Genomic DNA, 21,599 nt, shown 5'->3' with positions numbered 1-21,599 from the left:
ATTCAAGAGAACACAGGGATTCTGGAGGAGAAGCACGGTTGAAAATCTTATATGATAGGAAATAATATGGGTAGTTTGCATTTATATAGCTCCCATCACCTGAAAATATTAAAAAAAAATAAAAAAATTTAAAAAATATATTAACTGTATCTCTGAAGATCTTTCATAAGATTCTATAGGCCTTCTTGCCAACCTCATATCAGAAAAGGAAGACAAAAACAGTGAATTTTTCTTCAGTTCATACAGCAGGGTAAAGGCAGAAGAAGAAGAAGCTCTACCTACCCCATGGCTTCCTAAATGCTTAAGTGCTGACATTAAAAAAAGAAAAAATTCTCTAAAACATAATGAAGTGGTACAGAAACATTTATCAATGCTGCAATCTGGAATAGAGTTCAGCCTTTTAGCAATATACTCTGAACTGAGAGATGAAATAAGTTGAATAGCAAGTAAGTTATTCCTAAAGCAAATTCTACTGTAACTTAATTAACAAAGAAATAAAATTTTTCTTCTATTCAATAATAGAAGTAAAAATCCATTCTATTCCCTAATGAACTACAGTTAAAATTTTCTTTGTTTCAGCTCTCCAAGAGTGGAAATGTTACTAGTTCCTTTCTTGACTTTTTCTTTTAACCTTGTTTGTTGCAGAAATTTCCAGTACAAACAACCATAAATTGAAAAAACTTCCTAAAACCACTTGGACTTAATTGCTTTCATCACAGCAGTTTATATTTCAGCATTATCATGCTGTCTAGTCCTCTTCTCATTTTCCCCTAGCCTCAGAACATGGTTAGCTGGGGAGCAAAGAGGAAACCAGGTGGTTTATGAATAATTAGCACTTTTTATAGTATTTTTTCACATGCATATCTACTAGTACACTGTTCCAGATTTAATGGGATTCTGAATACTCTGAACATAAAGAGAAGTATTTACAAGGAGCAGCATTGTCTGTCTTGGTTGATTTATTGTTGGTAGAAAGAACTCATTAGCTGTCAGGCCAGTTGCTGAAAAGACTATAATGCCAATGCACAAAGTTGACATAATGAAAATAAAGGAAAGAACTTGGGCCAAATTCAGAGGCAATCTGTAAGATAATGTAATTTATACCCACTTATGCTCACTCAGATTCCCTTAGAACTTGTTCTACCCACTCTATTGGTGCATGAGGGAATCTAAATTGATGTACTTTATATATCAAAGCGTCAGAAACGCTTTAAGGCCTCTAAGTCTGGGGCACTTAAAGTCATGCTCTCCTACATATTGTTCTCTTCATTGATCTGTCCTGGATCCTCCTTCCCTTTACTGCTTCAGCCTGTGATTTATGTCATCAAGAATCCCTAAAATGCAAAGGGCCAAGTGAGAGGCAGAGTGTAGCTAAATGAGCATGACTGGAAGGAAATCTAAATAGATGTAATGCAGAAGTGAGGGAAGCCAGGTGTGTCTCACATGCACATCAACTCTTCCCAGGGCTTGGATTCAATCTGAGATTTGGCTCTGCATATCCTCCATTATCACTGGCAATTGAATTTGTTACTCAAAATGTACAAGCAGTCAAAGCTCACTGACCCTCAGTTTAGGGCCAGGAGAAACATTACAATGGTCTAGTTAGACCTTCTGCTCAACAGAAGTCATCAAATATAACCCAGAAACCCCTGGACTGAACACAGCGAGGATGAGGGAGAAAGACCCAATGTCAGTTTAAAGACTTCAAGTGACAGGGGAATCTGCTGCATCCCTCAGCAGTATGCTCCAGTGGTAAATTACCACTGCCTTTCAAAACATGCACTGTGTCATCTCCTGAATTTTACTGCCTTCAATTTTCAGCCATTGGCTCTTTCTTTGTTCTACTAAATTTCTCTATGTATTTCTTACAGGCTATATATTCAATTGCCTCTCACCCTTCAGCTCACTGTCTCACATTTTCTACATCCAGACTCAAGAGAACAAAAACTTCTTACTCCAAATAGTTTTAGAATTAGTTGAGCTTGCAATGAAAAGTATTTATATATGCTCTCCTTTTCCATTTGAGAGAGGGAACAGGACAGATGGAATCTGGTGACCACAGTCTTCCTTCAGTACCTGAGTACTCCAGGGTACTATCAATTACCATCAAAATAACATCAATTGAACTATTTACTCTCTACTTTTTCTGAAGATACTGGGAAGAAGGGAAAGAGAGCTAGGGTTGCAAGAGGCTTGACTGTTAAACCCCTGCTCTTCAGTTCCTTGTACAGCTCTCTGACTGACAGCCATTCTCCTATCCCACTCTAAGTGAACACTCCATCACACAAAAAAATTGCCATTTTACCACCACCTGCTAATATACAGAGGTACATGGTCAGCAGTAGCTCTAGTGGCAATGATACATGGTCATATTTTCTAGTTTCCTGTTGAACTACAAAATACTGTGTAACAAAAAAGTCCTCACACCTTAAGGGAAACCTTATTACAAATTACATTACAACATAAGGAGTTGCAGGAACATATGACAAACACATAAAGGGATGCTCTGGAGTGGCATTCAATTTTTCCATCAACCAGTAGATGGGATTGTCCAGAACAGGATGTTTTTATGTTGCTGGCACTTTTGTTTCTAAACCCTCCAAGAAGATTTGTCGGAGAGTACGATATATGCCACTGTTGTTTCTGATTTCAGAGGCTGGCACAGTAATCTGCTCTGCTCAGGCATGGTTGATGTTAGCTGTCCTAGTCTGAGAGATGTTAAAGCTCTATGGTCTGTATGACTGAAAGGGATGAAGCACAGACTAGGTGGATTTCTCTTCTGGTCAGAATCTAACTCTTGCATAGAAACTAGCTGGCTCTCAGCAGAGCTAACATTGCTTTGTTATCTGCCAGGATTATCTGCTGTTCATTTGGAACATCTGCTCCCCAAGAGGGGGACAGACTTTGCACAGGAGCACCAAGCAGAGCCAGGAGGAAGCACATGGCTGCAGCGAACCAGAGAGAGCAGCCAGCACCAAACACCGGCTCAGCTCCCTATCGGCGAACGCCTTTCATCCGTGGCCTCCTTCACCTCCAGACTTGGCCTCTGCCTGCATTTACACCTTCCCAGAATAAAACCCTTGCTTCCCCCACCCACTTGGTAACCATCATTCAGCTAGTTTGCCTATGACTCATCCACTTCAAAACCCTGCTGACTCACTGGCCTCAAAAAGGAAACTTGCTCACAGAAGGCACTGAGACGTGGGCACGCCGTCCACGCCAGCGAGGAGCTCATCCAAGCTGACCCGGGCTTTTTACTAGTGGAAGGGAGGGAAGATGTGTTCCATTTCAGAATCTTTAGCATTTTAAAGCCTAATTAGCATACATTTATTACCAAAGTATACTTCCGTGGCCTGATTTCCAAAAATATTATGCACCCAGTAGCTCCCACCATACCTATTGGATACTCAACAGTGAAAAATGAGATGAGGCTACACAGCTTTTTAAACAAGAATATACAGGCTGACTTCTTCAACCCATGGGTAAAAACTGACTTAACTCATGTGATAAGGCACCTTTGAAGAACATGCTAAGTTAAAATAGTAGCTGTAGAAAAAAAAAAAGAAAAAGAAAAGAAAAAAGATATTTCGGATGGACCTGTCACACCTGAGTTAACCATGCTACTTCACCTTCATATGTTTAAAACTAAGTGTCTTACTGGGGAGCGACAGCAGGCCCTCCTTGAAGGAAAAAATTAAAGAACCAGGCAAATCTGCCTTGATTTTTTCCACTTCACCATATAATTACTAACACACCTACACAGGTAGGTAGCAGAACTCTCTCTAACCAAGGGTGAGGAACTCCACATCTGTCACCAGGCAGGAATTCCCTGCACCTCCTTATAATACCAGCCAGTGAGAAATGTCTGGTAGAGGCACTGCAAATCCATTTAATTTCACTTCTGAGGATGGGAGCATGCTCTGGATGAGGTCTCTTCTAATACTGCACACATTCTAACAAAATACTATCAGCATATTGAGGAAATGAAATTTCGCACTGCAAGATTATCCTCCCTGCTCTCCCTATTTCTCCTGAACTCCACAGAACTCCTCCTTCTCCAAAAACTCCTACTAAATTCACAGCCTTGTTCAAATCCATGCCTTAATGACGAGTGGTTTACCTTCAATTTTCTCCAACTATGAAGTGACCACCAGTAATTTTTCAGTCAAAAGTTACCACAGACTTCCATCCTCACTAGGGCAGCCCTGGAAGCATTCATAAATGTTGGCAGTAGGACAGGTCTATCTTGCTCTAGAAAAACAACAACTGAGCAATGACGACAGGATCAGTCATCTTCTGACTTAACCACAGGACTTGTTACAATTTGAGTTTCTTCAAAAATTTCTTACTGTTCACATCCAAGGAAGACACCCACGCATATAAACTAAATATAAACTAATCAAGGTGTTTCTCTGACAGACTAAAAATAAAGAGAGAAAACAATGATGTTATTTTTATTTCTCTTTGAAATAATTTGGGAAGAGCCAAGTACCTTGTCTAAACAGACTACATAGCTAGTTAGATACATTAGCCACATAATACTAATATTGAAATGGTTCAGAACTGAGTATCTAAACCAGTTAGTAAATCCTCTCACTGTAATCTTTCTAGCTTTAAGAACTTAGTCATATGTCCCTAAATATTTACTCTTAATAGAATAATTTTAAAAGGCAAAAGATTGCATCTAACAATTTACATTAGCTGATATAGATCTGGTATGCATCACCTGTAAAAGTGCAAATATTATTTGAATGTTTTTCAAACAATTTAGATAACACTGAACAAAAAAGTAACACTGGGTATTTGATAACTTATCCCTTATCTGCTTGATGTGACATTTCGAAAAACACATTTTTTAAAAGTCAGTAATGTATTCTGAATGTAACATTGACACTTCTTGCACCCCATAACCTCAGTCAAATCATGAAAAGGATAAGAACAAAAATAAAATAAAAAAACACTTAACATCTTCCAATACAACAATATTAAAAATACTATTAGAATGTAGAATTACATAATACAAATATTAAAAAAAAAAATAAATCCCACTTGGTGTATTTTCTCACCCCCTAAAGAAAGATGTGTCAAAGATTGCACAGTTCACTGGGGACTTCAAAGTTGCTATCAATCTCTACATAGAAAGCATTCAGATACTGCCATGATGGGCAGCAGTATAAAACCCAGAGAGAGAGAGAAAAATAGATAAAATGCCCTCAGGAATAAGTTTCTTTCCAAGAAAGCTTACTAAACCAAGGTTTAAATTGAAACAGTATTATTTTTCTATGTAGAAGCAGTTTTTCATCTTTTAACTCTCTCTTGTTTGTAATACACTCCCGAAATGAAATTTCTATCCTAAAGGCCAAATTCTGACAGTTCTCTTCCAAGTGAATAATTCCTCATCCCGTATGCAGCGCTGCAGTTTCAGCAGAGTTGCTTACAAGGCAGTGCTCAGCTGTGAGCACACCTGGAGCACAGGATGGGGCCCACAGGGAAAACACCTCACAGGTTACCAGTCTCCCAACACCAGCACTCCATCTGCCCCAATAAATCACTTCTACCAACCTCAGTGGGAAGGAAATTAATACAATTAAACAAATCAGGCATGGGATTTCTTTCCCCCTCTAGTTGTCTGCTTTGGATATTGCCACTGTAAATGCTGACTAAGCAACAGATACAGCAGCACTTGGCATCAATATAAAACACAAACCCAGAATTTCAAAATGCATGTCTAATTAAAAAAAAGTCAATCATCAGCTGAGTGTTAAAACTACTGTCTATAAACTGAGCACTGCAACCTACACCTAAACATAGGGAGCCCTGGTAAGGTTGGATGTTACATCCCAAGCTTTTTAGAAGACTGCATTCTGCTTTTCATTGGGTGACTTTTGAGCCTTCTAGGTATATGTGGATTAGACATTCAAGCCTCTCTCTGCAATCTAGAGGGAGATTAGAATTGGTACATATACAAACATACATTTTGATAATTTAGATCCTTTTGAACTAAAGTACCTTAGGAAAAATAAATTTCTGCCACCTAGTATAACTGGAAGAACTGGTAACAGACCAAAGCAGTAAGAATTTCTCAAAATGCGTGTTTAATAAAAAGAAAATTCACATAACTGCTAGAGAAGCTTCTGCTGTATTTTTTCTATCTAAGCAAATAACCATTTTGTGGCAGTCCATGCATCTCAAACGCTACATTTTTTAAAATTAAAATGAAATAAGGGAAGAAATCACCCCCTTCATTATTCAATCTAAGTTGTGGAAGCTAAATAAAGAGTAAAGTTATTAAAATCATTAACATCACACCATTAACAAAATGAAGAGTTACCTGTTAAGAGAGATACCTGCTTTTGGATATGCCTTCTGTTCACAGCTGGAAAAAAAGAATACAAACAAAACCACCCCAAAAGACTCAAATTTCTTCCCTTTGTCTCCCAACCCTCTTTCCTTCCCCTACAAAAAACACAGTAAAGGTGAGAGGTTTCCCTGTCAGCTTGCAAGTGCTATCTGGAAAGAAAAAAAAACAAAACAAAACAAGGTAACATTTAAGCCCTAAGGAGCTCTTGGTCTTCAAAAGTGCAAAGTACATACGGTTCTAGTTGAAATTAAAAGGAGCTGCAGGTGACCAGCACTTCTGGCTCTGAGGCCCCAAGCTACTGTACAGAGCACTGTCTCTTTGAAACTTCAGCATTTACCAGCAGCCAACTTGCTGAAGTGTAAGACACATGCACCCCTTTTCCCCACAGTATTTACTCTCCAGAAGCACTGAACAGTTGTGGGCAGCATGGCTGTCCTGCACCATTACAGCCCTGGTGAAACAGGAAGCAAGCATGAGAAAATACCAGCTCTAATCCCCACTGAGCACAAGCCCCCAGCCATTGCACACCAGGATATTTCCAGAGCTCTCATCTGCTGGGAATAGACTTCTTGTCTCACACTGACCTCAACTGCTTTGCTCTTTTGTCCAGTTCCATTACATTCTCTGTGAAATCACCAGCATCATCTAAGACTGTACTTGTTCAGTGCCAGTTTACAGACACAGGGAACTCCAGAAATCCACTCCATGGCTTCCTTCACTTTGCAGCATCCAAAATCTACCAGACAATGCATGGGAGACTGGCCATCAAACGGCAAAGATTGAGAAATTAAAGCCCAGGTAAGCACAAAGGTAGAAAAGAAGAAATTATTCTGTGTAACTGAAACCCTAAGTATTAGGGAAGAAAATAGAAAAAAAAAAAAAATCAGCAATGCATGAACTGGGAAAGCAGAGTGACTCATTCCCAAGGTGATGGAGTAGCACACAGTATATGGGTAAACAATAAACACTATTTGCCATCTACCATCCAGGTCCTGGCACTGCTTTGCAACACAACCTCCTACCAGGCACCTCACTTCTCTCCTCTGCTGCTCCTACCCACCTTTGTGAGGCTGCCTTATTTACATTGCTCATAAACTCTTGTAGGCAGGGACTATCTCTTACCCTGGCTTTGTACACAGCTCAGCACAAACTGCACAGAGGCAGTCTGTAAACAGTAAAATACCATAAAAAAAAACAAAAAAAGGAGGGGAGGGGAGGGGGAAGAATATGACTGGCTTAGGAAATACAACAGCAGTATCTATATATAACAAAAAAGTTTTGATGGTCAAATGATAGAACAAACACCATGGCATGCACATTAGAATTAGGTGAAAAAAAAAAAAAAGAGAACCAGCAGAGTTCTTAAAAGGCTAAGAAGAAAACCAAAACAAGGGAAGGAATCAAAACAAAGATATTGGTAAAGAAGTAGATTTGCTAAATCACAAACAATGGACAATTTGTAGAATAGAAATAAGGCTTCTGGCTTTCCTTACATTCATTTCATGGTAATTATGCCCTTATGCCTCAGCTTTTTCAAGGTCTGTCCTTGTCACCTAAGCTTCAGATCACCTCTTTGACCCCTAGGCTGGTAAAAAAGAAGGCATGAACTTACCTGACAATCTATCCTGGGAGCAAATGAGAATGTGGGAAAGAGGAGGAAGGAAATAAAATCCACCTATCTCTACCTCAAAATAGCTGACTAGTGCAGAAAGGAAGTCACCCACTGAAGGTTAAGAAATAATAAACAACTAATAATTTACTCCCTTGCTAAAAGACCAGGAGAGATGAAGCATAAACACCTACTTCATCGGCTGTTGCTGGAGCATGGCAGTCCTACTTCATTCCTCAACACACATTGTAAAATCACAATCTACATCTTTGTGGCCATTGGCACAGTTCCTTGCTCAGTTTTAAAACACCAATAATCAACCCTTGTTTGCAGTGTTTACACATATTTATAACAAAACCCTTGGGACACAAGAAGTTATCAGCATCAAGAATATCATCATTCCTCTCCCATCCATGAAGTACCTTTGAGCCAAACAAGCTGTGATTTTTAAAAATGCAACTATTTCCAACACAACAGAGAGGGAAGCACATATGATACTGCTACAAGCCAAGGTGAGAGGAATAAAAAGAGTAATGACAACAGAAAATCTAAAATAAGTACTGGCAAGGCACACAACGTCAGGCATGAGAAAACCAATGCCTGTGACAGTTCTGTATCTATCAGCTACTACTTAGCTAACACCCACCCATAAATAACTTCTTTGCTATTGCCTTGGTGATTAACAGGGTGCTGTAGATTTGAAATATTAACCTGAAGGACTTGAACACAGACCAGTTTCCTTACACAGTGTTGGTGGAATTGTGGCAGTTGTTTTTCTGTAACCTTCCCATCAGTGCCTGACAAAGCTGGCAAGGGCCAGTGGGACTGGGGGCTGTGCACATGAAATGTTTGAAAGCATTTTTCTCTCTTGGAAAAATGAAGAAGTACTTTGCATCCTTGTCCACATGTCTCTTGAAAGTTTTTGTCTCCTGGAAACACTTGTGCCAAGCACTGTTTGAATCTCTAAAACACTGCAAGCTGAGCCCTGATCTGCCCCTCATAGCACTGGTCAAACACCACAAACACCTTTTCCAGCCACCTTAGCAGGACTCCTCCTTCAGTCAACCTCCTTCCCTGGCACTGAGGGCGCAACAGGGAATTCACCTCCTCCAGAAAATGCATCCTCTTGCCCTGCTCCATTCATCCTCTCCCTGGCAGAAAGGCTATTGAACCAGCAAGGCAGGTTCAGGCACTTGCCTCAGGTAAGTGGTCTTGCAAAGTGCTCTATAATTCTGTGAGTCACATTGGGTTTAGTGTCAAATGTCTTTGAGAACTCCATCTGCTAAAGCTGTGGGCACTCAACACTTCTGGATAACCAGAGAAGAACATGTCACCTTCTGAAAATGCTTTCCCCTTATTTTTTCCAGCTTTTTCTCCACTCTTAGAACACTCATGCACCACATTTGCTCATAAAGTATAAACAGAATTGCCCACCTCCAGATTCTGCCCAAAGAGAGAGGTGTGGATACACACAAGTCTATCCCCCAATTCTTGATAATCCAGTACAGGCTTCTGAAAGCTGAGGTCATTATTTGCATGCAGCCACTGCATGAGCAAATAACATGTTTAAGGCACCTCTCAGAATGAGCTCTGAAGATTAGTTAATGTTTATACAGCCCACTGAAAATTGAAATGACTGCTACATGCTAAGTATTACCATCACCAGGGATCCATTTAAGTCAAAGCAGGGCAGACAGTGAAGGAAACAAAACTTATTTTTTCTGTCCAGCACAATTATTGCCAGGCTTATGCATGCTAAAAACACCCAATAACCCATCTAACACAGTAAATTAATGTTTATGCTATTAAGTTTAGACAATCTTAAGCTGAAAGCTTTTCAAACTACAGGAAATTGCATGTTGCACAGGGACAACTGTATACAATTACAGTGATTTCATAAAATGGCAGAGATATAAAGCAGAAACTGAGTGACCGGCAAGGCTTCTAAATCACACAGATAACAAGTATGTCCTGGTGGTCCAGGAGTCTACATCTTTCTCACAGCTGTTCCTAGAGACAGGAATTATTTCCATAATCTCTAAATTCAAGACAACTCAGTGCATTGTATCTCACCTGTATCTGTGAGGCAATTGATCAGCAAGTACTATTACTGTCATCGTGGAATCACCACACATCAGCCAGTTTTATTATTATCCCATCTTGCACCACCAGCTGACACTCACAATAGAAGCAACATTAAAAAGGACGTGGAAATATTTGGACCAACCCATGTGTTTCTTTAGGATGCAAAAGCTCCAAAGAGACACAAAGAGCACAAACATGAAACGCAACGAGTGTGATGCTCCCCCAGGCAGAAAGTTCCCAGCTGCTTTGCTAAAGGCCACAGCAATATGTCTGCTTTATGCTTGTTTTCATGAGGGATTGTTTAACAGTACACTTAGTGCAGCTCTACATTGACACAGTAAACGCTGTCTTAATACAGCCTGGGTAAAGCTTTCAGCTTACCAAGTCCTGCTGCACGCTTTGTCAAACATCTGAAGGACTGCGGTGCCTCTGACTTTTTTCTGATGTCTTGCAGGTATAGAGTCGTATTAAAGGTAGTTTTCATGACTGCAAAACCAGGCAGAGGCTTGTCTAAGAGCCATCAGTCCTGTTTTTTACCTTATTCATTGTGCCGTTCCCAGCACATTTTTATGGCCAGCCTCCCTTCCACTGAGCAGTTCCAGAAGCGTCATTTGCACACCAAACGAGTGCATATTGTAGCACTCAGTTACATGTGCTAGATTACCAGGCTGTGTGCAGCAGCTCCGCAGAACATCGACAGCTGTGTAGACACATCTCAGCTGATACTAAAAGAAGTCTTGTCGGCAGTTCTGATCTTAAAGTAAATACACTGAAAAACTTAGCTCCAATTAGGCTGAGGCTGATAGGATTTTCTGGAATGAACACTAAATGAATGTGGTCGATAACACCATCTTTGCAAAATATCTTGTTTGGTTTGTCTTTAAAAAACTACATTTTCAAGATAAAAAGGTCCTGAGTTAAAAGTGATATGTCCCTGCTGTCCATGTTCACAAAAATCTGAATTTTGTATTTTAAGCTGTGTTTTATGCTTTGTTAATATGAAATCACCACCCTGCATCACTGACATATTAGTCAAGCTCCAAGTGACCTAATTCATTTTTAATATTTCATAGTTTGTTAAAAGCTGTAACGAGAGATCACTAACACAGCTCTGACACTCCATGTCATGAATCAAAAGATGTAGGGAAAAGGTCGTGTACTTACTAACTGGCACCAAACCAAATTCATCACTACAAAACGAGAGAACTGAAATGAAGACTGCATTTCCCATTATGCTTCTGTCTTTGTAAGAGTATCCATTAACTTGCATGACACCAAAAGCAGAATTTATTTATATGCATATCCCCCAATAAAAGGTCAGAGAGAAGTGAGAAAGAGAAGAAATAAGGATTGCAGCCTTTGTCTAAGCAAGTAGTTCCTTCCCTTTAAAGCATACTCAGCAGCAGCAGCCTTTGAAGACCAAAAGGAGAAACAATTCCCAACCACATAAAGAAACTAACAAGTCCCTTATATGGCTAAGAATTGCAATACCATTTTTTTTTTTCCGCAGCCAGAAAAATTAGAGCAAGAGAGGAAAATAGAGCAAACTTTAAACAGGCAGCTCTCTGAGCACCGGGGAATTCACACAGGCACATCATTCCAGCTTTAAGAACTGCCAAACACTTTCTTCTTTAAAGGGAAGGAGGACATTACACCAGGTGAGTCCCTGAAATCTAGATTTTTACTCTCCTGTTGTAACTATGGATACCTAGCTTTAAAAACCTTTTGTGATGTAGCAGTACACCAGGCTCCCTTATCATCCTCTGGTGAAATGCCTCTGCCTCAAGTTCCCCAACGTCCCTTTATCTCACAAGTCACCAATGCACCACCTCAAGGTTTTGCCAGCTGCAAAATCCAAAAACAGCCCTCTGCCCTATCCACTGCAACTTCAGTCTGCCTTTCACCCTCCCATGGCCCTGGCACAAACACTGCCACTTTCTCAACTGAGAAGGCAACTAGACTGCATCACGCACTGCTCCAAAGATCCAGAGTCTCTCGCAGGCGAGACACACGAGCCTTGGTGGCTGATGCCATCCTGCCATCTCCCACTGGCCAAAGGTCAGGCTCCTGTGCAGCCTCAACACTGAACTGAGTGTTCAGTGTTCAGCCTGGCTGTCTCTAAATACAGCTGGGCAGAGGAAGGGCTGTGAAAGTGGGTGGGGACGGGAGTGGAACAGAAGCCAAATGAGCAGTCAGTTCAATACAACAAAACCATGCTGGTCCACCAGTAAGACCTTCCCTCTCTACTTTGCCACATTCTGCAACAGAGTATTTAAGCACAGCTTCAGGATTAAGTCTATGAATGCAAACTCACAGAATAAAAACAAACTGCTGGTTGATTTATACTTGGGGAAGGGGGAACACAAATCTGTTCAACAACTTATCTTCTTGAATAAATTTGAATCACATGGGAGTGACATCACTTCCATAACATGACAGCACATAAATCATCGTCAGCCACATGGTACTAACCATAAAACATGTGTCAGGAAGACACCAACAAGGAACAAAATATCAGAGTGCCTTACATTGTAAACATGCAATCTTATGTGTCTTCTGGCTTCTACTATGATCTATATATGTCAGGTGGTTGATTTCATTCATTTGCATCTGAATGAAGTCAATACAATTAACTGAGGAACCTTCATAGAAAATCTGTCCAAACAATTTCATCTGCATAAATATACATCAAATGAAGCACTTAAAAATGTAAATATTTACTTTCTAATGAACTATCACATTTGATACTGAAGTTAACTTTACAACAAATAAGCAAAAAGGGAATTTATTTCCACCATAGTTGCAAGCATGCCCAAAACCAAACAAGATGAATAAGAAAGACAGAAGGAAGGAAGGACGGAGGAAAAAAAGAAAAAAAAAAAAAGTCTTTCCTTCCAAAAAGCAGGAAAAATAATCTTTCTCTTATGTGACAATGTCAGACCTGAAGTCTTCCAGCTAATAAAAAACTTCAAGGAGAAGTGATTAGACTTTGCTGTAAACCAACGAAATATAAAAAGCAGTATGACTGAGGAATTCAAGGAGCTTCCATACTGCAGCTACAGATAGGACAGGCAACCTTTGCTTAAGTTCTCCATTTAGAAACACTGTATCCTCGGGAAAGATCGACACAGAAAACTGACTTGTTTCAAATTTCAAAGAGGCTACACAGAATTTTTACCTTAAGAATTACATAACTAAAAGCAAAACCAGCTCTCCGGTACTTTTTTTCTGGATTAAGTGCACTTGGTCTCTTACAGGAATTGTTAATCTTCATTATAGGCTCTGGGCTCCATGTGAGACATCTCCTATGGCAATTAGACTTCCCCTCTGCATAACTTGTATCTCAACTGGCAGAGAGAGAAACAGACAGAAAGACGAAGCATCTGGTTTGCACCACTAATTCTCTAAAATTATAAATCATGATAAATAATGTTAAATAGAAATTATAGCCACAGCAAACACAAAATGCTGTTAAATACCAGATGAGCCTTGTCCTCAGCCCCTTGCACAATGCAGAATCATCTTGATTTACTGTTTTTATTTCTTTTGTGATTGTTGTTTTTTTTTAAAAAAAAAACTGCATATTGTTCAGCTGTCCTGCTTTTGCCATGGTGATCAGTATGTGCTTTGTGGGCCTGATTCTGTCTTGCTGAAGACAACTGAATCTTTTTCATCAATTTTTCAAAGGAAGCAGAACAGATCCCTCTAACTTCTATTCAATAATATTATTGTTTATCCTCTACTTAAAATATTGGTACATCATTCTGCATCAGTAGACACCATTCTTGGGCTGATACCTGCTTATTTGAAATAACTCTCTTTGTAAAACTGTTTACTTCTAACCTTCCCTTCGTTACTCAATCTTGCCCATATGAGTGGGAAAACAATTGCAAACACCACAACGGGACTACTTGGAGTATATACATAATATATAATATCTGAGTAAACCACTGGTCTCTCTCTCTCCCTTCTCTGCCCATCTGCAGTCTCTGGTATGGAACAACTATATCATAAAAGCTCTTATTCACACATGCTTTTGATATTACACTATTTAATCACATACAGCTGTAGCTGATGAGACTGTTACAAAACAGAACTTTAATGCAGCACTGGAAGCAAATTCTTGAGACATATTAACTATTTTCCTCTAAATAAAATTTCTAGCACTAAAATTATTTTCTTCCAGAAAAAAAGATACAACCAGAATATTTGTTTGGTTGGTTTTGGGTTTTGTTTTGTTTTTTAAGAAGTCTGCTTTTTTTCCTGGACAGTCCAGAATGGGGTTGTTTGCAAGCAAACTCAGTCCCCGCCTGGAGTATAGATAGTGGAAAATTCACTTCCCATTCACTAAAAAAAAAAAAAAAAAAAAAAAAAAAAAAAAAAAAAAAAAAAAAAAAAAAAAAGAAAGAATTAAATTAGAAAACTCTCCTTGCAATTACATACAAAGGGAATACTATACGGGCTACTCACAGCAAGACCTGAAATGAACTCAGACATCCTACTTGAAATGCACCCTTTTCTTATCTGTTTTTTAATTCGTGGAAATTTAAGAACTGACAGTCTGATGATTTTTACCAAGATACTTGAATTAAAGTGCAAGCCTACTATCGTGCTTTCTTTGAAAAGACGTCATGCATTAAAAACCAAACCAGTTCATTTCTGAACCACTGCACTTTATTTTGAAAGGGCATCACATATAAGGCATTCTAAATTATAATTATTAACACACTTGCCACAGCAAGATCTTTGTAGCCTCATCTGGCAAATGCTTGCAACTTCCATCTTTTATTACAGAAATAAAATAACTCTTTCAAAATAAATAGCTATAGACTATCATAATATGTAAGTATTAGAAGTAGAAAAAATTTGAACGTTCCTTTACCACAGGTTTGGTCTGGGCTTTTTTTGGTTTTTTTTTGTTTGCTTGTTTCAGGGATTTTTTTATTTGGTGCTTTCATTTGTGGTTATTTGTGGGTGGGTTCATTTTTAATTTAAACAGACTTGCATTGAGGCACCATATGAAAGAAAGATTAATCAAGAAATTTAAGACCATTTTAATACATATCATCATGTCCCTTAAAACAACAGAAGTATTTTTATCCAGGCATGTAAGGATAAATGGAAAGCAAATGAGCTCATATATTCCTGCATTTTTCAGAGGAGCACAACTTTTATCTTCCATATTGTTTATGCCAATTGGCAAATACTAGAGATAGATTAATATTACCATCAAAATCATAGCCAGGCTGAAATACTTTTAAATGGCATTTAAATGAATTCATATTCCTTTTGGGGAGCGCTCTGAGGCATTTAAAACATGCTGTGACATACTGAATCAAACAAGGGCTAAGTGCGAACAAACTTCATTCCTAGAAATGCATTTCTCTATTTGCAAGTGTTTGCCTTTACTTTGGCACGATCACATGGGCTCCAGCTAGACTTTTGAGCTCTGGCAGCGATCCAAGCTGCAGATGGTTGGAAATGCAGCCTGAAATCAGTGTGTGGTTGATGAATTACTCCTTACACCTGACCCCTGCTTCACACCAGGCACCAAACACAATCTGAACACTACCAGCCAGAGAAGCCCTGTCAGGCATCTCCGTATCTGGAACGCTTTCTTCAAGGCCTTCTGTATGGCCAGATGGCCAAAAGTGGGGAATGCCATAAACCCACTAAACAGAAACGTGAGTGACTAAAGAGCACGGGATTGGCTGGGAAAAGGTGAAGAGAGGCAAGAGCTTTGCACCGAATCCAAATGCACACTTTGTAAAAGAGTGATGGAGCAAGGAGGAAGGTATGCTCATGCCACACAATCAAAGGAAGTCCCCAATTCCCTCATGCCAAAAGATGCCCTAAGAAATGCTCAAAGGGGGACACAACACACACCCAAATTTGTTGCCATAAAGTCACTATATCAAATTTAAACTCTTCTGAGTACACCTGTTTGAACTCCCTACCTGTTTTTCACTCAGCTGGAGCATGTATCTGTCACTTCAGGATCAGGCTCATTAAACCCTCTTGCTTGCAGGTCAGTCTGCATCCCTTTCACAGTCACTGAGATGGGGTTTTATTCATGTAGGTGTTGGAAAATCACACTTCTGACTTTTGCACGTGTTCACACATGCATCAGGCATACAGAGATGAAGAGGTACTGTGGGTACTGCAAACACTGCCTCTCGTTTTGGGGTGTTTCTGCCATCTGACTGGGTTACAGAGTCAACACCATGAGAGTTAAACTACAAGACCCAAACCATGACTAATAAGTAGGAAATATCTGGAGAATGCATGAAAGCAAACCGCACGGAAATAGCTGCTTAACTGGCATATTTTTACCCCGAGTGCAGGTATAGAGACCATAAACCAAACAATTCCTGTTGACAGGTAACTGTGGCACCTCCTCCTTTCTATCCAAGTGATTCAGGTTTTTTCAGTAGACTGTTTGCAAAGAAAGCTGACCCCAGCAAGAGGTCTAATCATAAGCTGCAGAGGACAAAAATAAAACTCATCACCTGCTAAATCAAGGAGATTCAAGTATATTCAGAGTTAACATTTTTCTCCTCTTTTTCACATCATTGCATGATATTTCATAGTGCTTATTTTTGTTTTCCTCTGTGCTAAATGGCAAAGAGAAAATAATATGCTTTGGCAAGCAAGAAACAAAAGAAAGAAATTCATAAGATCATAATGCAAGATTTGGCATCATTAACATTCTATGTGACAATTTGCAATGCACTCCTGTAAACCAGTTGTTTGAGTAGTTACACCATTAGCAAGGATGCAATGAAGAAAATTCTCTTAACATCTCAGAATAAAATAAAAAGTACTACAGATTCTCATCAGATATAAATGAGCTGAACCACCATATTAGTTCAGCTAATACTGCTGAACTCCCTGCAATATTGGAAAGAACGCAAGACTATGCTTCACTTACAACAGTAACCAGAAATATATACCCTGAAATAAACTCCTAGGATGAGTGGACTCTCTCCCTACTCTCAGCATCTGTCTAAAGAAGTTTCAAAACTGTACATTCAAACTGAATTTGTCAGACAGTGCCACACCAAAACAGAAATAAGGTTGTCTTGCCTCAAACTCAGTGTTTGTCCTTAAAAGATATATTAAATTCCTTGGAATTATCTCATAAGGATTGACACCCTCCCCTTCTTCTCTTTTTTGGATGGCAATGGCTTTTCCTAAACCTGAAATTAAAGCTTTAGCTTCAGTGGTGGCATTTGATAATGAAGGAGCACAAGTAAATGGAACGAGTGCATGCTTTGTGTTCCAAAAAACGCCACAAAACACTAAAAAGTTAAAGCTATCAGACAAACATATGGAATCCATTTTTTCTATTTATAATCACATTACCCATGCAGCTATTCATTTACACCCTTTCTGCACAACAACATGCTAGCCACGTTAGAAGACACACACACACACAGAGCCCATAGGCTGGAACCCCGCGCGGCTCCGCGCTCACCCGTGAGCGGGATGTGAGGTACAGTAATGCAGAACTGCTCAAAGGAAAACCAAGGCAACTTCATCAAACAAGCAAAGAAAGAGCACCCAAACACGCTGGGGAACGTGAATTTCCAAAGTCTGCCTGTTGAACACGCTGCCACTCTGAATTGCAGAAGCTGTACAGAAATGCCATAAGAAAGCCTAGAATTTCTTAATTACAAATGAATGTGCACACACACACACCCCAAGCATGCATGACTGTGAGCATAAAAACACATTCTTTCTGTGGAGCTGAATCCTACCATGCTTGGTAGAAAGAGCAGTTTTTGGAAAATAAGAAGCTGAAGTTCCCAGGCCAGGTGGAATGATACAAAGGTTTATTTATATGTGTTGCTCCAATAGGGATGATAAAAGATACAGCTCTCCACCACAAGATTATTTGATTACCCAACTATTAGCTTTAGACATACAATGGATCTAACTGCTTTAAAACGTCCCAGAAGCTGATGGCTAGCTTTAAGGTAACAAAATCCAGATGCTGCCTGTCTGCACTACTTTAAAGTCTTATGGTCTATAGAAGAGAAACACTTGCATCCGTATGTATATATATAAATATATGTGCACGTGTATGTGTGTTTATTATTTAGCATTTATGTACATCCTTAACTGTGGACCAAGGAAAATAAGAAAAAATAAAGGCATATAAAATGTATCACCGATTTGAAATTTTACCTGTTTTTACTGTAAAAGACCAAGTGTGCCAACACTGATGCACATGACTTTTCACAGGGTTGATAATTTTATATACCAGCTATAAAAATGCATTCAAGTTATTTTTTAAAGCAAGGGGTTAAAAAAAGTCATGGCACAGAAAAGCTATTTTTCTATTTTAAGATCAAAAATAAGGTTAATTTTCTCAAAAAGTTTATTTTACAAAGTTTAAAAAAATGAAGAAAAAAGGAAAGAAAAAGGACAACTGGCAAAATGTAAGCTACGTGAGTAAAAGGGATGGAATGTCCAATATTTCTCCTCCAATACTCGAGGCTATTGTTCTTTCAAAAAAACACCATCAATTGTCTCATGTCCTTGGCTTGCCAGGTTTTGAGGAATAGCATCAGCCTGCGTCCCCCAGTCCCCCAAACAGTTAAAGCTATAGGCGATATTGCAGTCAAGCTAGTGACAGGCTGCTGCTGCAACAGCAACATTACACACTAAATGGTCACAAAGGTAAAATGCTATTTGGATTGACCTTGAAAGGAAGGGGGGGAGAAATGATAAATTCCACGCCAAAATACAAAATGTAGAAAAGGGTGAATTTTATACCAAAAAAAATATCTGCATGATGCAGCGAAAGAAATAGCAGAGCAGAGAAGTGAGAGGTAACCGTGCCATGAATTACAAGGCTGTAACCATACTGAGTGCTTCTGGTGTCATCACAACTCCAAGCAGCCAGAATCGCAGTTTTTACAATTAGTAATTTATATAATGCAGTAGTCAGGCTATAAACGTTAACGGGAAAGTAATTTTTATTAACAAGGAATATAACTTATCCTTTCACGACCACAGCCAGATTAACATGCTTCAAACCAAAAGTCTGGAGAAGTCAGCCTCCCTTGTGGCACTTCACCACACACAGTTGCACACATCAAATGTCCCATGTGTTAAATTTGCCACAGGAGCGCAATGTGTATGTGTGCACGCAGTACCATATGCACGTGCGCCCTGCCTTGGCTTTTCCCTCCTAAAGGATGCTCGTTTATTTACTGAAACTGTTAATCTGTGACTGTGAGGTCACACTTCACCTTGTGAAGTGTGTATTTCTTCCTTTTTCTTCCCTCCAAATACAGCGTCCTGACAGGGTTTGCAAACTTTCGGTTTAGGGCTGGCTTTCTTTTGTTAGTGTCCTTTGGTCACACAGGAAATCTTTTCAGAGAGCAGACTATTATACAATAGCATTATAAAAATAAGGCTTTAATTAACTAGCTCATGGCCAGATAGCATAGACTTCACTCAGCCTCTCTAGGAGAGGCTGGCCTGCTTTCCAGTCTGCTGGTATTTTAAAAATTATTAAGAAAAGAAGAAAGAAAATGGAAGCGTCAACGCTCGGATACACTCTCCAAAACTAGTTACTCTCTCTTTCTAGACCTTCGAAAATGCAACAGAGTAAAACCATATCATCCTCAACATTTAATGAAATATTAAAACCAGCGCAATGTCCTCAAACAAACTTCACCAAATTTACAGACAGTTAGCTCCGAGCTCTCCTCCGAGCTCCACAGCATCTCCTCCTCAGCTGATTAAAAGTTTGAGTTGCCACAGACAGCTTTTCTAACAGCAAAATCCTTTTAAGCTGTGAGTAAACTGTAGAGATCACTGAAGACCCACCAAAAGTGGTTTTATGTCCGATGCTGTCCAGAGCAATCTTTATCCCATGCCATAACAAACACACTACCTGCCCGCTGTTACGACAGCGTTAACCGCACTGTTCTTCCCAAACAATAAAAGGAATTAGCCGACGCCAGCAACCCTTGGGAAAAAAAATAAATAAATTAAAAGAAATAAAGAAATAAATGGGAGGGCATACAGTAACCTTCCTGCCTCTCTCACGCCTGCTTTCTGCCTACCAGCTCGGCTCTGTGTGACACCGAACCCGAGAAAGAGACAGAAAAATCGCCACCGAGAAGAGGCGAGCCCGCAATTCGCGCGGCTCCGCTCTCCATCCCCCGCCAGCGCCCGGCCCCGCCAGCCTTACCTTGGTTTGGAGATAGTGGGGGTAGTAGTAGGTGTACTGGGGGTACATTGGCTGCTGGTCCAGGCGTTTGCCCATGTAGCTGGAGTCCTTCTGGCTGGTGCGGGGAACTCGTTGGCAGGCTGTAGTGCCCCAGGGCCTTTCTTCCTCTCACGCCGCTATTCCTGACAGCGCGGGCGACAGAGGAGGCTGCCGAGACTTCCTCGCCGTCTACCGCGCGCTACTTCCAGCGCAGCCAAAAACGCGCCCGCACGGACATATACGTGTGTCTGTGTGTGTGTGTGCGTGTCTGTGTGTGTCTGTGTGTGTGTGCGCGCCGCGGGGTGTGTGCGGGTGTGGGTGCGTGCGTGGCTGGCAGCCCCGTGCCCTGGTGCCCGCGGCGGAGCAGCCCGCCTCCCCGCTGGAGCAGCGTGCCTCCGGCGGTGCCCGCTGCCCGGCTCGGGAGGGAACCGTCCTGCCACAGGAGCCGGGAACACAGTGCAACTCCAAATCTCCGCAGAGCCGCTCGCTCCCTCGCTCGCTCGCTCTCCTCGTCCTCTCCTCGGCTCGCCCCGCTCTCGAGCCCTCCCCTCTCGCTTCCCCACCCACCCCCCTTCCAACCAAATAAAAAAAAAAAAAAAAAAAAAAAAAGGAAAGGAAAAAAAAAAAAAAAAAAAAGGAAAAAAAAAAAAAAAAAAAAAAAAAAAAAAATAAAAAAAAGGGGGGAGGGAAGAGCCTTCCCCAGCCTAGTTGCCGCTGCCTCCCTCACGGAGTGACATGGTGCTCAGGGCTCGTCCTGTCTTTCATTCAAACCCCCTCCGCGCCGCGCCGCCGGTGGGAGGGACCTCGGCGCGCCGCTCCCCCGGGAGGTCGGCGCAGGCCGCGCGGCCGCCTCCGCGCCCGCCGGACCGGGCAGCGCCGGAACGCGCCCCGCGCCCGGAGCCCAGCGCCGCGGGCGGCACCGGCCCCGCAACGCCGCTTCGCAGCTATCGTTTCAGTGTAAAAATACATCGATATATGTTAACGAACGGGAGGGGAAGGTCACGAAGCCTGGTCGCCCAGCAGGGAACTCGTCGTCGTCCTCCCCCTTCGGAAAACTACTCCGCACCGTCATCCGGCACTTCGCGGAGAGGCGACCCCGGGCCAGACATATTAAATACATACTTTGTTAGACCGCTTATATAAGACTTGGTTTATTTAAAGTTGGAACAAAATGGAGGAAGAGAGTAAAGAGGAAATTCGGCCGGCCTGCCGTGCGGGTGCCTTCCCCCAGACGTGTGAAAAAACCTCGTTGCCACAAAAGTTACCGCGGCCGCGATTGCCCGGCCGGGCTCCCCCGCTCGCAGCTGCCGCCGCCC

The 21,599-nt window shown here is 40.9% G+C and overlaps 1 protein-coding gene across 4 annotated transcripts in view; it reads right to left on the bottom strand.

Annotated features, from left to right (window-relative positions):
* The window catches only part of RBMS3 (RNA binding motif single stranded interacting protein 3), a gene marked incomplete at its 3' end in the record, with an annotated part of 438,647 nt that extends 417,576 nt beyond the window's left edge, over positions 1-21,071 (bottom strand). For 2 of the 4 annotated variants that reach the window (XM_079301446.1, XM_079301447.1), the window contains exon 1: positions 20,266-21,071. In XM_079301446.1, coding sequence (XP_079157572.1) covers positions 20,266-20,340 — 75 coding nt within the window. In that variant the 5' untranslated portion in view covers positions 20,341-21,071. The remainder of the gene's footprint in view (positions 1-20,265) is intronic. The other 2 variants (XM_079301448.1, XM_079301449.1) reach the window with 1 other exon arrangement.
* Between the last annotated feature and the right edge of the window lie 528 nt (positions 21,072-21,599).

Source organism: Erithacus rubecula (assembly GCF_903797595.1).
Source record: "Erithacus rubecula genome assembly, chromosome: 3".
Lineage (NCBI taxonomy): Eukaryota > Metazoa > Chordata > Aves > Passeriformes > Muscicapidae > Erithacus > Erithacus rubecula.
The sequence above is the reverse complement of the archived record's forward strand: the minus strand, read 5'-3'. Positions and strand labels throughout refer to the sequence as shown.